This window comes from Pocillopora damicornis, chromosome 7, assembly GCF_964200805.1.
Source record: "Pocillopora damicornis chromosome 7, jaPocDami1.2, whole genome shotgun sequence".
Taxonomy (NCBI): domain Eukaryota; kingdom Metazoa; phylum Cnidaria; class Anthozoa; order Scleractinia; family Pocilloporidae; genus Pocillopora; species Pocillopora damicornis.
This window is the reverse complement of record NC_142676.1, coordinates 2,639,625-2,654,801: the sequence shown is the minus strand read 5'-3', so window position 1 is coordinate 2,654,801 and position 15,177 is coordinate 2,639,625. Positions and strand designations below refer to the sequence as shown.

At 37.1% G+C, this 15,177-nt stretch overlaps 2 protein-coding genes across 3 annotated transcripts; one reads left to right on the top strand and one right to left on the bottom strand.

Annotated features, from left to right (window-relative positions):
• The first annotated feature begins 84 nt into the window (after positions 1-84).
• On the top strand, positions 85-8,591 carry LOC113679796 (uncharacterized). 2 transcript variants are annotated; one of them, XM_089213413.1, is made up of 4 exons: positions 85-430; positions 1,945-1,995; positions 3,001-3,636; positions 7,374-8,591. In XM_089213413.1, the coding sequence occupies exons 1-4, from the start codon at positions 107-109 to the stop codon at positions 7,434-7,436; spliced, it is 1,074 nt and encodes a 357-aa protein (XP_089069539.1). In that variant the 5' UTR covers positions 85-106; the 3' UTR covers positions 7,437-8,591. The 2 variants fall into 2 exon arrangements, with proteins under 2 accessions (XP_089069539.1, XP_027052566.2); XM_027196765.2 differs by having other exon boundaries at positions 85-583.
• Positions 8,592-8,792: 201 nt separating this feature from the next.
• On the bottom strand, positions 8,793-15,177 carry LOC149042038 (matrix metalloproteinase-25-like). The gene is made up of 6 exons (XM_089213412.1): positions 14,782-15,177; positions 13,269-13,526; positions 12,490-12,739; positions 11,497-11,715; positions 10,770-11,079; positions 8,793-10,318 (listed from the first exon to the last, which is right to left on the bottom strand). The coding sequence occupies exons 1-6, from the start codon at positions 14,884-14,886 to the stop codon at positions 9,760-9,762; spliced, it is 1,701 nt and encodes a 566-aa protein (XP_089069538.1). The 5' UTR covers positions 14,887-15,177; the 3' UTR covers positions 8,793-9,759.

Below are 15,177 nucleotides of genomic sequence, written 5' to 3'. Positions count from 1 at the left end.
TTCTTATGATAATACACCCCATTTGATTGGCTAGGTTTTACACTCTAGCCAATCACAATTATCTTTAGAACAAAGGTTAATCTTGAGTCAATGATAGTTAGTAAACATGGCGGCCATTATCTCTGAAGCGGAAGTGGCCGCAGCTATCGAACAGGCGTTTGCTGAAAGAATCGATGAAATGGAGGAGTCTATCGTGGACGAGACAACGAATGAACAGAAAGTTCCAACCATGCAGTGTTCTTTTGAACCGAAAAACAAGTATGTAAGCGGTGTCGAAAACATGAATGAATACGTTCTCTCGTATTTCGAGTCTTTGAATCATATGAGTCGGAGAATCATCACTGAACAACGCGAAGTGATGGCCGAGCAAGGCAACAAATGGGATAACTTAAGTCCCGACGAACAGGATAAACTCATAGATGAACGAATGGTCAGTCCCAAAGTGAAAAAACACTATTATTTAGATGATTCTTTTTCAACGAGAAAGCCAGATTGGTTTCCAGTGTTGAGATTGGCCCATGGCATTTCAGGGTCTGAAGAGCCGGGCAATTTTAACCCGAGAGATAGCATAACATCTGTCACGGTGAGCTTTTGTGTTTCATTTTCAAGGTTTGTTTTATAGTGAACATTCCCACATGGTTAAATGCTTCCAGGAAACAAGCTAAAAGCTTTATTTTGCGACAGGGTGACGAATATACCTAGAAAATTCCTCTTTATTTTAATCCCTTCAACCGTCACACTTTCAGTTCGATCATGAAGCGTGATTCATTTACTAAAGAAAGCTTGGGCGTGGTTGTTGTAAACGTTTTGAAAAAGTATGTCAAAATGATTTCGTTACACATGACGTAGATTTTTCGGCTTGAAAAGTATTTTGCTCACAATCACATGTACGTAGTTTGTTCACCAATATTACTTTTAAGTTCAGCTATCTGTAGAAACTTTTTCATGTTAGCAGAAGGCTCGTCGAGTTTTGTTCATAATTATTCGCGAATCGTGAATGACGTAAGTTAATTTGATTATATTTCGCATGTTTTGAAGAGTGCATTTCAAACATTGTTTGAGATGTCATGAGGGTTACAATTAATAGAGAAATTAAACGTTGTATCGGCCGAAGATCGTCGATGTTTTATTGTGTAATTTTCACAAAATTTAACAGAAAGTTTTGCGACTAAAATTTTTAGAGCCACCAACAGGAATTCTAGAATGGTCTAGGGAGGTTGAACTTTTTGAAGACTGGCAAGCATTAATTCACATACTTTGTGAATGTGAAATAAGACTGAGTGAAATACTTGATTGTGAACTTACCTCCAGCTAGTTGTGAGCACAAAAATCTATTAGTGCACGCAACTGCAGGTTCTAAACTTGGGTGCCTGACAGGGTTGAAATGTGTTTTAACATGCATGTTACAGCAGCTGGCAATAAAATCTTTGTCAGGTAAAGTTGAGAGAATAAGAAAGATACCATTGGTTTCAGTCACTGAATAGGAAAAGTTGTTATCCCTTTATATCATAAGTGCAATACAAAAAAAAGATCTGAGCCCCCTCCCCCCATCCCACACCCCGTTTTATATGAGGAGTCAAATCCCAGACTTGTGGATTACCAACCCTCTTGGCCCAAAACCCAAACTCAAAACTCAATTTCCTATAATCCTATTAAACCAACAGTACTTTCACCTTTTACACAAACACACTTATCCAGTTATTTTTTTGTAACAGTTCAGTTTGTTTAGCTTTAATGTATGTATTTTGATTATTTTTAATCTTAAATATTGCTAATATACATGTGATGTATACCTACTCATTTAAACAAGTACCTATATTGCATTCTGCTAACATTTTTAAAAGTCAAGTGGTTAGTTTATGCAATGGAATCATTGTGTCTTGTGTGACTGAGCACCTTATGTGATTTTTATACCATTTTTATTTGGTTTTGTTATTTTAATAGGAAATCCATTCCAAAGATCAATTTTCATCTCCATGGTCCTGGGAAACACGAGTGAGTGTTGATAATGCATTTTTTTTCAGTCTGTGGTTTGGAATTTTTTTATGGAGTGTGTTGGTTGTTGTGGTTCCATACCCTAACAAACATTTTCATTATCAATGTTTTAATCCTTTCACCTCACTAAATTTTTTTTCATTTTTATCAAGTGACATTGTGCTATTCTAAAAAAGTGAATATTGCAGTGTGATATAAAAAAATGACTTATGAAATGCATTGCTGTGGACTGGGAAGGCTGGGGAGGGGCTGGTGTAAGCAAAGGTAATGGTGCACTTAAAAACTATTTACAACATCCAAGATGGTGACACCTCACATACTGATGTGTATTTTGCAATAAGTATTTCCATTTGGACAATTTCAAGTCCAATAACCATTACAATTTCCTTAAATGTGATTGATGCATTAGCTTCTTTATATTTCACTAACCATTCTGTACAGTTGTAAGTGGACAGTGTAATTGGACAGTTGGCTGTAATTGGACACCTATAATTGGACAAGCAGTCAATCATACTAGGTCCAAACAGCTAAATCCACCAATCACAGAATTGATTAGAATCATAGCTATATCCACTTATGCTGAAAAAAAACTGGAGAATTTCCAAAATGGAGGAATTTATTTGTTTTTTTCAGAAATTGTAACAGTTATTATCAATTGGTAAAAGGACTTCTTGTTGTCCAATTCTGTCTGACTGAATTAGACTCTACTCAGTCCTATTACCATTATTTTTCATTATAATATGACAAAACCATGTTGAAACATAAGGAGTTGATCAAAGAGGCTGCAAATGCATCAGAGTTACATACAACTTTAGGGCTGTTCTTTCAAAAGCATGTAATGAGGAGGATGGTTCATAGCTTCCAAAAGTCATGGGCTATAAATAAGCCCTTAAACTTGCATTCTGCATCACACATTAATCACTGTTATCACTAATTTCATCAGCTGTACCAGGAGAAATTGTTGCTAAATTTTGTACAACGATTTCTCTTTCCAATTATCTTTAGAGCCAACAAGATCTTCATTTACTGGAGGAGGGAGAACTTGAAGAGCAACTAAAACATGCACTAGAAGCTGATCTAGAAACACTAAATACTGTAATTGTACCAGTTGAGGTTAAAACAGAGAAACAACATGACTCTGACACAGACTCCAAAGACACAAGCATCAGCAGGAGTTTGCCTGGTTCAGAGCCTCTGTCACGAAAAGAGTTTCTTCTTGAGGGTCAGAAGTTTAGCCCTAGTAATAGTCCCCAAGGCAGCAAAGGGAGCCTTGCATCCACACCTCCTAAAGGAAGCAAGGCAAGTCTTATATCAGAAACACCACCTAAAGGAAGTAAAGGCAGTCTTGCATCAGACATACCTCCTGGATTAAATAAGAGAAATTTGCTGTCTGACACACCTTCAAAAGGAAGCAAGACAAGTCTCGCGTCAGAGACAAATTCAAAGGAAAATAGAGGGAATCCTTTGTCAGATACACCACCCAAAGAAAATCATTCGAGTTTAGCTAAAGAGACACCACAGAAGAAAGATGCAAGTAAACTAAATCTCGAGTCTGAGATGCCACAGTCATCAGCTGCCAGTAAATCTTCATCCCCAAAAGAGCAGAATGATTCCAAAGAAGCTTCTCCAGCTGAAACAAAAGTAAGTACTGTACCTAATCCATGTGTCTTTTGCTAAGTACATCTCCTTATGAATGTCAAGCAAAGTTCAATTTTTATTATTAACAGGAAAGAATTATTTAATTTTGAAAATCGACAGTTACCACCCCCCAAAAATCACCTAGCAGCTTTAAGTATGAAAACTTTACAGATTGGAATCTTTCTGTTGTTATTGTTGCAGCCTGATATTTTTGTTGTTTAAAATGACTGAAAGTTCTGTAGGGAACAAAAATGTACATTTCTATTAAAGCAGTGGTTAAGAAGGAGGGAAATGTAAGTTTGTTTTCAAATTTAACGAACTACAAGTGGCACACCCTGGTGAAAATCTCTCAAGGATCTTTAAGGATCTTACAAGATCTTCATGAGGACCTTTGAGGATCCTCTTGAGGATCTTCATGAGGATCTTCAAAATTCTTGTTAAGATCTTCAAGGATCCTTCATTTTCTTGCCAAGATCTTCAAGGATCTTTCATTTTCTTGCCAAGATCTTCAAGGATCTTTGATTTTCTTTCCAAGATCTTCAAGGATCTTTCATTTTCTTGCCAAGATCTTCAAGGATCTTTGATTTTCTTGCCAAGATCTTTGAGGATCTTTGACTTTCTTGACAAGATCTTTAAGGATCTTTCATTTTCCTGTCAAGATCTTGTCTGGATCTTCAAAGATCTTTACATGAACTTTGAAGATCCTTTAAAGATCTTTGAAAATTCTTTGAGGATCTTCCAAATTCTTGTTAAGATCTTTGAGGATCTCTCATTTTCTTGCCAAGATCTTCAAGGATCTTTTTGAAAATTTTGAAGATCCTTAAAGATCTTGGAAAGAAAATAAAAGACCCTTAAAGATCTTGGCAATAAATTGAAAGATCTCTGAAGATCTTGGCATAAAAAAGAAAGATCCTTGAAGATTTTGACAGCCAAATTAAAGATCTTTGCAAGAGATTTGAAGATCCTTAAAGATCTTGACAAGAATGTCAGTGAACCTTGAAGATCCTGGCAAGGAAATGGAAGATCGTTGAAGATCTTGGCAAGAATGTTATAGAACCTTCGAAATTTTGACAAGAAAATAAGCATACTTAAATCCTCATACTAAGTTAAAAAGAAAAATTGAACCAAACATAAAAAAATGAAGATAAAACTTTTTTTTATTGCTAAACAAGAATTACCCATCCTCTTCTAGTAGGACTACTTCTACACTACTATTTCTGTTCAGACTTTAGGTTAGTGCTAAGATTTTCATTTTCCAAAAAATCTGGCAACAGTCCAGCTCAAAGATAAGAAGACCAAAATATATGTGTTAAACTTGTCTGGGACTAGACTATGACCAGACTCAGGCTACTCTTACAGAGGGGGTAAACATGAAAAAAAGGCAAGCAAGAGTACTTCAATGACTATATTTCTGAACCATATTAACCTATATACCAAAGGAAAGCTTAGGAATCACACATACTGAATATAACTAATGTGTTGCCCTAAACTAATTTGTTATTTGACATCAGATCAATTTGTCCACCACATGGTGTGAAAAACCTAGGTAAACTTGAGAAAAGATAACTGCACAAAGATTGCATGAAATCAAGTGTTTTTAGTGTCAAAACAAAGTACTAAGGTCGTTCTTTTGGATGAGCTGAGGAACTTTTGGAGTCGTTTATATTATGGGCACAATGCCCGTTCAAAGTTCACCGAGATTATTAGGTGAGTTATTCCACAACATCTTACTTAAAATTCAGCTTATAGAGAAACTGTCAGCTTATCCAACTCAACTCAGTAAGAGGATACAGCCCTGAAAACTTCAGATTAATTGAACTAATACATCCTGAGGTACAAAAGAAGTGTTTTCGGGAATTCATATGACAACCTCTAAAAGAGCTTTTTAAGTTGGTTACACAGAACCAAGTAAATTCACACCTTCTTCAGAAACATGTCCTTCAGTGAGCGTCGAGGAGAATCTCTCTAGATCGATAAGCCTGTATCCTTGTCCCTGTAACACATCATTTGCATCCTCACTCTCCAAGAGCTCAGAGTAAGAATCATTAGGCGAGGATGGCATCTTCATTTTCTTTCCAGAAGTACCAATGAATTCTTTTCATTCAGCCCCAGAGTCAGAGCAATCGCGAGACCTGCTTGGAGTTTGATTGACGATTTCGGTTGTTTCTGTCTCTCTTTTCGCTTGTTTCTGAACTCCAGAAAACGCCTTTCCTTTACCTTTATTTCTGTGTACATTTTCCCTTTAGTTCCGACCATTGTCGATGATATTTGCCGTAACAACGAGCTTCTTATGTTTTTATGCGGCCGTTAAAAATCTCGGCGCGTATAAATTCCTATCCCATAATGCAAAACCCTATTTGTTGTCATGTAAGTAGTCACAAAGTTTCCCGAAAGCCTCGAGCATGGCGTTGCTATGCGGTAACCTTCATTACACTCATTGCACAATAATTTTCTGCGAAAATTCCTCGTTGTGTTTAAATTATAAAACAGTGAGCCCTCAATTTACAATTTTGTTATGTTTGAAATTACTTGAGGATTTCAAAGGAACCTAATTCATAATGCAGAGATGTGGTAGAAATCTTGACAAAGTTGCCTTTGAGATCCACATCAAATTCAAAAAGGATCCTTAAAAAGAGCTGTACAAAACCATGAAATGAATCTTTTAAAGATATTTGGAAGATCCTTTTCAATTCCTTGAGGATCTTAAAGGATTGTGGAACAGATCATGCAAAGATCTTGACTAGGATCCTTGTAACTCCTAATCAAATTCTTAAGGATCTTAGCAAAGATCTTAGCAGGATCCCTAAAAGGTTCTTTTGAAGGTCTTTAAAAGATCCTCATTAAATCCTCGAGGATCCTGAAGGATCCTTGAAAAGATCCTGCAAAGATCTTGACTTAAGGATCCTTGTAAGATCCTGATCAAATTCCTAAGGATCCTGGCAAAGATCTTTACAGGATCCTTGAAAGGATCTTTTGTAGGTCTTTAAAAGATCCTCATTAAATCCTTGAGGATCTTGAAGGATCCTTGAAAAGATCTTGCAAAGATCTTGACTAGGATCCTTGTAAGATCCTGATCAAATCCTTAAGGATCCTTGCAAAGATCTTACTAGGATCCTTGAAAGGATCTTTAGAAGGTCTTTAAAAGATCCTCATTAAATCCTTGAGGATCTTGAAAGATCCTCAAAAAGATCCTGCAAAGATCTTGACTAGAATCCTTGCAAGATCCTGATTAAATCCTTAAGGATCCTTACAAAGATCTTGAAAGGATCCTTGAAAGGATCTTTTGAGGGTCTTTGAAAGATCCTTGCTAAATCCTTGAGGATCTTGAAGGATCCTTGAAAAGAACTTTGCGAGGATCCTTATGAGGATCTTTGTAATATCCTTTGAGGATCTTTATCAAATCCTTGAGGATCTTAACAAACGTTTTTGCTTACAAAGATCTTTGAGGATCTTTTACAGATCCTTTAAAGATCTTTTAAAGATCCTTGTCCTTAAGGATCTTTGGCAAGTCTTTGTCAATCCTTGAAGATCCTCAAAGATCCTGTGAGGTTTTTCACCAGGGCATAGAGACCCCATGTGGTGGATGATTGTTTCGGTGTTGAATGAGTCCTGGAAAAACATTTGGAGTTACCACTTGATTGTTATTAACTGTATTCATTTTTGGGGTAGCAATTATGTGCATATTGTACTGAAAAAGATAATTTAACATAATAATTTCACTTCATTTTTATTTCTTACAGGAAGTGGATATTGGTACTGCTTCCAATTCTAATGACTTGTTGGCTTTTCTTGTTAATTGGTAGCTCAGAAAGCTTTTCAACACATGGTGATGTCTTAACAGTTATGTGGCATACATTTCATGAAAAAAAAATTCAATCTAAAAAAACTTTTTCCAAATGCCTGCAGTGTTTGTCAGCATAAAAAATATATTCTAAATGTTGCTGATTAGGTGCAAGTTAACATTTAGTTTTAATGACTGTTTAGTATTATTGACCCTGTTTATTCTTCTGTTGTGGTTTTGTGGTGAAGCTCTAGAATGAAAGAAGAAATTAATTTTGCATGCATTTTTGATATGCTACAATTGTGATAGTATATAGATAGGTAATGTTTTGAACCTAAGAGAAACAGTTTATCATCTAGTTATATTGTCATGGTTGAAGTTCCTGAGACAGTTGTTGTCGTTATTAGTGACTGACATTTTGACAGCCCTGGCAGAAGTCAACATCTCACTTGACTCAGATGAAGACTTCCACTCAGGTGTTCAAAATGTCAGTCATTTGTAACACTTTACCCGTGACCGAGACTAAATTTTTCCTTACAACATCAATACAGTATCAGGCAGGCAAGTGACAAGAATAAATAAAAATGTCAATTAGGTTAATATTAGTTGATCCAATACCAGAACCATTATTCAAACTAACATCACATTTTGTTTAAGGCAAAAAAATTAACAGATTTTTTTACATTGTTCATATGGGCCACATCCACATCGAGGAAATTTAAAACAGATTTATCTAATTATATTTTTGTAAATACTTTTTTTACACCTCCCATGCATTTACCATGGATTTCCAAATTATAGACCATGTACAAGGTCATAGGTTCAAAGGAACACCCCATTCAAGATGCTAAATAGTGTTCTTTGGTGAAGACTCGAGTCCCCAAAAGTTATGCCACTTTGGGCCATGCATTTACATATAGGCAAAATATGGGAGTTTCTCACTCTGTCATCGCCCATCAGCATGCCCTAAGGTAAGGTGAAGAACCCAAGAGGTTGATCTAAGCTCACAAGGAAAAAAGCCGTTCTGGTTGCTTTAATCTGTCTTCTTTTTGTGTTAGTTATCTTTTATTCACTGTAATCCTCTTGTAGGAGGCTTCTTATGAAGGAAGAAATAATTAATTGAAAAGAATGTGTGCACTTATTGAAGGAGTTATTAAAAAACGATCCTTTTGATTAATTTTATTTTTCACACAGTGACTGAATTATATAGTAATTCTTTAATTTGAATTATGGCTGACCAAGTTGTTGGACTGTCTGGTTTGACAATGAAACATAAATATGCTGTACCCTTTGGTAATCAAAGAAGCCGAGAACAGGATAATTGTCCCTCCCAATCCATCCCAAGAAAATACTCTCGCATGTCGTAGCATGCTTAAGGTTGTTCTTTGAAACATTCTGTAAAACATTTTATTAAAAAAAAAAACTTTTAAACATTTAAAAGTAACCATAAGCGGTGATAGTCTTCATTTCATCAATTGATTTAAAAAAATTACAAATAATCTCAATAGAAAATATAAACCATTCGAATCTATGTTATTATAAGAATAAGTTACACATGTACATTCATTTTTGCAGCGTATGGTCTGCAATAGAAACTTGTTGGTTTTGATGGATAGTCAATTTGCTCAATTTTTTTTCCTCAATCATAAATTAATTTTTAAAGTTTGAGAGGTTTCTCAACTTTCATAGCTATGTACAAGAGATTTAGTGTTAACAACTGGGTTGAAAACGTAAATTAGCCAGCGTTAGCCCTTCGTCAGAGCGATTAGACCCTAATCGCTCTGACGAAGGGCTAACGCTCGAAACGTCAGCTTTTTTACCCTTTACGGCGGCTAATTTACGTTTTCAACCCAGTTTTTAACACTAAATTACCTGCTATACTCTCCCACCGACGCAGCACCACAGTTTCTTTAGAAACTTACCCCTTTATTCATATGTACAAGAGAGACAGATTAAAATAGAAATGGCACAATATGTAAAAATAAATTATAAACAGCCTAAGTTTGAAAAAAAAATTCTTCTACTGCTCAGTTCCTAGGGAAAAGTTGGAAGAAGAAGAACTTTAAAACGTCTGCTGTTGGTACAAAAAATGGTAGAAGCAAATGCAATAAATTATATTCCTAAACACTTAAAGCCAGGTTTGTAAGCTTTCGGTTCTTGAGGAAGAATTGTGGCGTGACTTATGTGTAGCTTGTCACGCAATCCGTCCTTTTTCAATAAAACAGTCGTTTATCGCGTGTTTGCAGCTACGCTTGTCTCCAACTTTCGCCACTCTGACAGCAAGGTATCATTTTAAAGTTTATCGGGATCGAGTACCTAAGCTGCTACACAAAAGTGACTCCAAATTAAAAGTTCTGTCTAAGAAAAGCTAAACCCATTAAACAAATTGTAAAAACACTTGGATAGACCGCTGACCCAGATGAGACTTCGTGATCATGATCACAGCTGCCTCTCTGTGTCCCGTTCACTCCTTTGTCCACCCCGCTTGTTTCAGTGGTTTTCTCTACGGCTAAGTTCTCTTTCTCGCATCTCATCCATTTCAGCGCTATACTCTTGGGATAATCAGCCTCAACTTGAATCCTCCAATCATCGAGTCTGAAGTATTTTGATCCTTTGAAGAAGTACGTTTTGCCATTTCTCCATTTCATAACAGAATTGCAATTTGCCGGCACTCCTCCCCAAACACTGATGCTCCTTGGGTAACCAGAATCGATCGTGCGGCCGTTGTAGCGCCAATACTTGTCACCTTTAAAAAAATACGTTCTCTTGTTTCTTCCCCATGTAAAGACAGCGTCCATGTCTTTTAGAGTCATTGGTAGTCCAAATTCTGTGATAGCACGTTCTTTGTACATGTATTCAATTCTGTATGTATCACGGCCGCTGTCGTAGTAATAACGCCAATACCTTAAGAGGAGAAAACAGAATTAGCAAAAAAAGCCAGCAAAGTTAGCCGAACCTCTATACTTTATCCGATCAAAACGCGCGGAGAAAAGTTAGTATTTCCCCACACGAAAGTATTTGATGGAAGATGCTTATGGCATGACATCAAATATAGTCATTCAGTTGTATCTCCACATGAAATTGAAGAAGAAGGTATAAGAAACAGGAATTGGTCACCCACTAAGGAAATTTGTACGGTGAAAAACTCATGTTGCCGCAACTTAAAACACTAATGGTCAATAAAACGCACTTTTTTAACTCTTGGAATGCAGTATCCTTCTCACACGACAAGTTTGAAAAAAATATTCGTCGCCTATTAAAAGAACAGCTGCGAAAAAGACCACAGAATGCCAGGAACTGTGTAGAAGTTTTATGATGAAAAGTTGATAGAGCTGAATTAATGACAGACACTCACTTGGATCCGCTGAAGAAAACCAGCCTGTTACCACCGAAGGTGTAGGCAGCGTCTATCCTGTTAGGAAGTTCCTTCCACAAGTCCTTAACCCTGTGAGGTCCACTCTCCAGGCCTGCACCAGGAACATCTTTGATGATCCAGTATTGAGTACCCTTTATCGCGTACGTGCGCCTGTCAGGGCCCATAAAGAACGTGTCATAGGTAGGAATGGAACAAACATCATTTTCTTCAGGGAGCGGAGGTTCAGTGGTTGTAAGTGCTGGCGTCGCAGCTGGGCCATTTGTGGGTCCTGGTTTATTGATGGGTTTTCCTGAAAAAATAAATTAAATCTCCAGTCCAAAAAACGCTGCGAAGCATGGCTAGCGTTTGAAACAAATGGTTTTGCGCCATAGCTATGAAAGAATGACGTTCTTGTATGAGACACTCGTTGCTCTATAGCTCTCACCATCATTGTTTGATTTTGCCTTACTTTAAAAAAGCTTACTCCTAGAAACAAATTTTCAGTTGAATATCGAAAGAAATGTTTTTATAAAGATTATTTTGCTAACTTAGTTGCGTAATTAATTTGAAAAAAACTCGATCGTGTTACTCCCTTAACCATAGTTGCAAGAAAAACTAAACCATCAGAAATTTTATACTTTGAGCTGTCACAAGCTCCTCGTCATATTTTTTGGCTGAGCAACAATGAATGGAATTGCGCTTTAAAAGAGCTTGTTTGGCCACTTACCGTAAAGCTGTTGTATTCCCAGGATATCGTCATTAGTGAGCTTTACATCAGGAACATAACCCTTGTACCAAGGGTACATGATAGATTCTCGCACATTAGAATGCTCCAGACCTAAAGAATGTCCAAACTCGTGAATAGCCACCCAGTCCAAATTGATGCCGTTAGATGTCCCTGTGGTAAATCTTTCCGCATCGTCAAAATGTGCGTCACCCGAAAGTCCTGTAAAACAAAGATAAATATAGACAATTTTAATTATATAAGGCTAGGAGAGAAACTTCAGACGAGTAAAAGATTTTGCGCTCATCTACAAATGTTTCATCCAAATGCATTGGAGTAATATAACCTCTTGTGCGTGCGTCTCTTTTGACTTGTTCTCGCGGTTTTACAACATCCTTTCCAACTTGGTTGCCAGAGACACAGACAAAACAAAGAAAACAATTGAAAGACTGTTTTCCTTTCTTTGTTCTCCTCTTTACATTTCCATTCACAATGTCCGATCGTTACTTATTCCCGTTCCAAAGCTCCCTCTGAAACTTTTCTAAACTTTCCATTTCATCTTTTACCATATTTCCATTCTTCCCCTTTTCCTTTCCGCGTTTCCTTTTCACTTCTCATTTCTTAATCTGTGTTTTTTTAGTTTGTTAATTATTTCCGATTCATTATTTTAGAGCAATTTCGACTTAGTATCCAAAGTAAGCCGGTAGTGCTGGGATTTTGCTTTAATTCGCAATATGATCTGTCCTTGAAACTCGCGCCAGCCTCTCATCAAATCAGATTCAATACTAAAACCAATCACGACTTTGGCCAATTGCGTTTTCCCGCGCTTCGAGTTGTTTTCTTGATTAAAATCCGAATTTTCATTGGCCGAGTCCTCGTTGTTATACTTTTCCCTTGTTCTGATTGGCCTTTGTGATTACTTTGGTTTTGGTTTATGACACTTGTCAATCGAAATGCAAACAAATGGTTTTTTTATCCGTTTGTTTGTATACTAACCCAAGTTGTTGTGTGGGTAAAACGCGTGCGCCAGTGTTCCGCCCTGTCCATCAAAGGGATACGCGTCTTCGTGATACCCGTTTACAAAACTGATATGAATGTCAACGTCTTTATCGTTGGCGTATGGATTCTCCGTGACTCTTATATTTGAAGCAGCACTCCACATATCAAAGGATTTCTTGAATATTTGACGCTGTTTCTCTTGGCTGGGAATGTCTCTTGTGAAAGATTTAATCTTGTATGTCAGATCCTGTTAAATTAAAGGAGAACATGATTTTCCTATCAGAGCAAATCGACTACAAACGAAATTTGTAGAAGACGTATAATACAAGCAAGAGTTTGTTTAAAGAACAATTAAAATGATATAGATTAATAGTATAACTGAGAAACTGATGATTCTTCAGCTCTTTTGAAATTCAATTTTGTCTGATTCTCCCAATTAGTCAAAGTAAGTGTACAATTTGCCCATTTCTTTTTCAAATTTTATCGCTTGAAATCCTGTTAAATTTTAAACATCTCACTTTATGTGAAAATCTTTGTTAGGTTTTTTCAGTTTGTATATTTTTTTAATCTAGTAAATTTTTTGCTGTCTTTCCGATATGTATGTATGTAGTTGTGCTTTTCTTAAATTTAACGGAAGTTTCGTACGTCATACAACATGAAAAATAATAGACTTGAGTACGATCTTTCTCTTTCTTTTATATGCTGAACAAGAACGTTGCGATCGGCATCCTTTCTAGCGTCTGATTATTCACACAGAACCGGAAAACTTGACTTACCCTTTTCTTCCAATATGTTCCTTGTAAAGTGTATCTTTTCTTTCGTCGCGTGTTATCGGAGTTGTAATTCCCGTAGTCTGCCACACCGCAGCGAGATTTGCCCATCAGCGCAATTGTAGCTGCATCCATCCGCCCAGTTTCTGGCAAGTTGGCATATCGTTGAAGCATTTTGATGGATTTCTCTAAATCTTGTCTTGTTCTTAACTTTCCAGTTCTTGGGTCATCGTTCATCAGGTAACCAAACTTTGTCAGATAATCCTAACGAGATTGAGAGGAGATTAAACAAATATTAAATCAATAGATCAATAATGTTGACTGACAACAAGTCTTAGATGTCGAGTTTTTTTCCCCTGCGGTCATATAACTGGAACTACAATATTTTCGCATGAAGAGTTAAATTTTCACGGACAGTGAACAAAATACATGTTTGCAGACGCAGTTTCCAACTGGTCTAGCTGTTGAAGTTTCCTCGAGTTTTAATATAAGTGTATCTAATTAGTTTCATGCGGTAGTGACTTTGCCGTCCAACGTGTGGCTTCCGGTTTTGGTTTGTTCTAATTTCCGTCGTTTTCTCGGAAAAGGAGCGCGGGCTCATTCTCCGTACAGCGCCTGGTAATCGTGCCTGGTTTCAATCAAAAGTGGCAACAAGCCAATGGCACGATGTGAGTTAATCTTCTCAAACCAGCGCGTTCAACGACTTAGGGCGAACTGAAAGGCGCAAGTTCAAAATCCTCTACCCCTCCCCATGCAGGGCCTTTCGACTCTATTTCAGTCTTTGTAATAACGAAACTCTGCAATCGTAGCTTAAACATCAATAGTCATCAGTTCCTATTTTTGTAATGAATCTGACGTGTTTAAAAGTTCCTCTTTCGAAAAAAATGAAATCAAAGATATCATTCGGCATCTTTTCAAAATAAATGATCAGGAGTTCCTCTAGTAAGTTTTCCGCGTAAACGCGGAACTCCTCCTGGGAAAAGACAAATCAGAGGAAATAAAGATGAAAGGGTCACGTCGCCACAGCCGACTTGGTTTTGATATACGTATATTCACATTGACGTCACGCAAAACTGATCACCCATGTCTCTTCATTTTCGCCACGTCTGAACAATGTATCTTAGGCAAATTAGTTAAATCAATTAAACTTGGATGAGTGACTCTCTTGGGAGACATCACACAGCGTGGTCGGTGAAGGATGACGTAATTTGTGATATAGAGCCAGGCATGATTGAGTATTTTCTTTCTCGGATTTTAAGAGCTATTTCGGTCTGACGTAATTAAAAGCTTCCTTCGAGAAATTTCAGAGCGATTACTCACAGGCTGCAATTCACCCATGGATTTTGATTAAATAGCGTTTCGAAGATGGTACAACTGCTTTTTATTCGGACAAATTTATGATCAATGGTTCCCAACGATATTTAAGTTCACAAAGGAAATTTAATCGTGTTGCGCTGGCATATTGCATGACAACATCGAACTTACAACGAGTTTATGAACAAATTATATCATTACTTACAATTCCTTCTGCTACTTGCTTTGAATTAACTGGACCTCCATCCGCAACGAGATTTTGTAAACAAACGAGGAAACAGAACGTGACGATAATTTCACTGAACGCCATTCTCCGCTTCACTGCTTACAACAAATTTTTAGCACCGAAAAAATTACTCTGTGTCTTTCTGTGCAGACTTGTGGCCAAGTTGACTCGTCGTCCCCAACTGAAGTCAAATGAGAAGGTTCTTTTCTTTATAAGCAAAACCACCCTTTGCGTGGTCAGATGCCAAGTGTATAACGAAGCAAAAGACCCTCGTAACACCACCACAAGATTTGTTTATAGCGCCTCTGTCACACTATTCTAGACCTTTTTTTTCAATGCTCAGGAAAAGGAGTGCACACCACTTTGAACTAGACC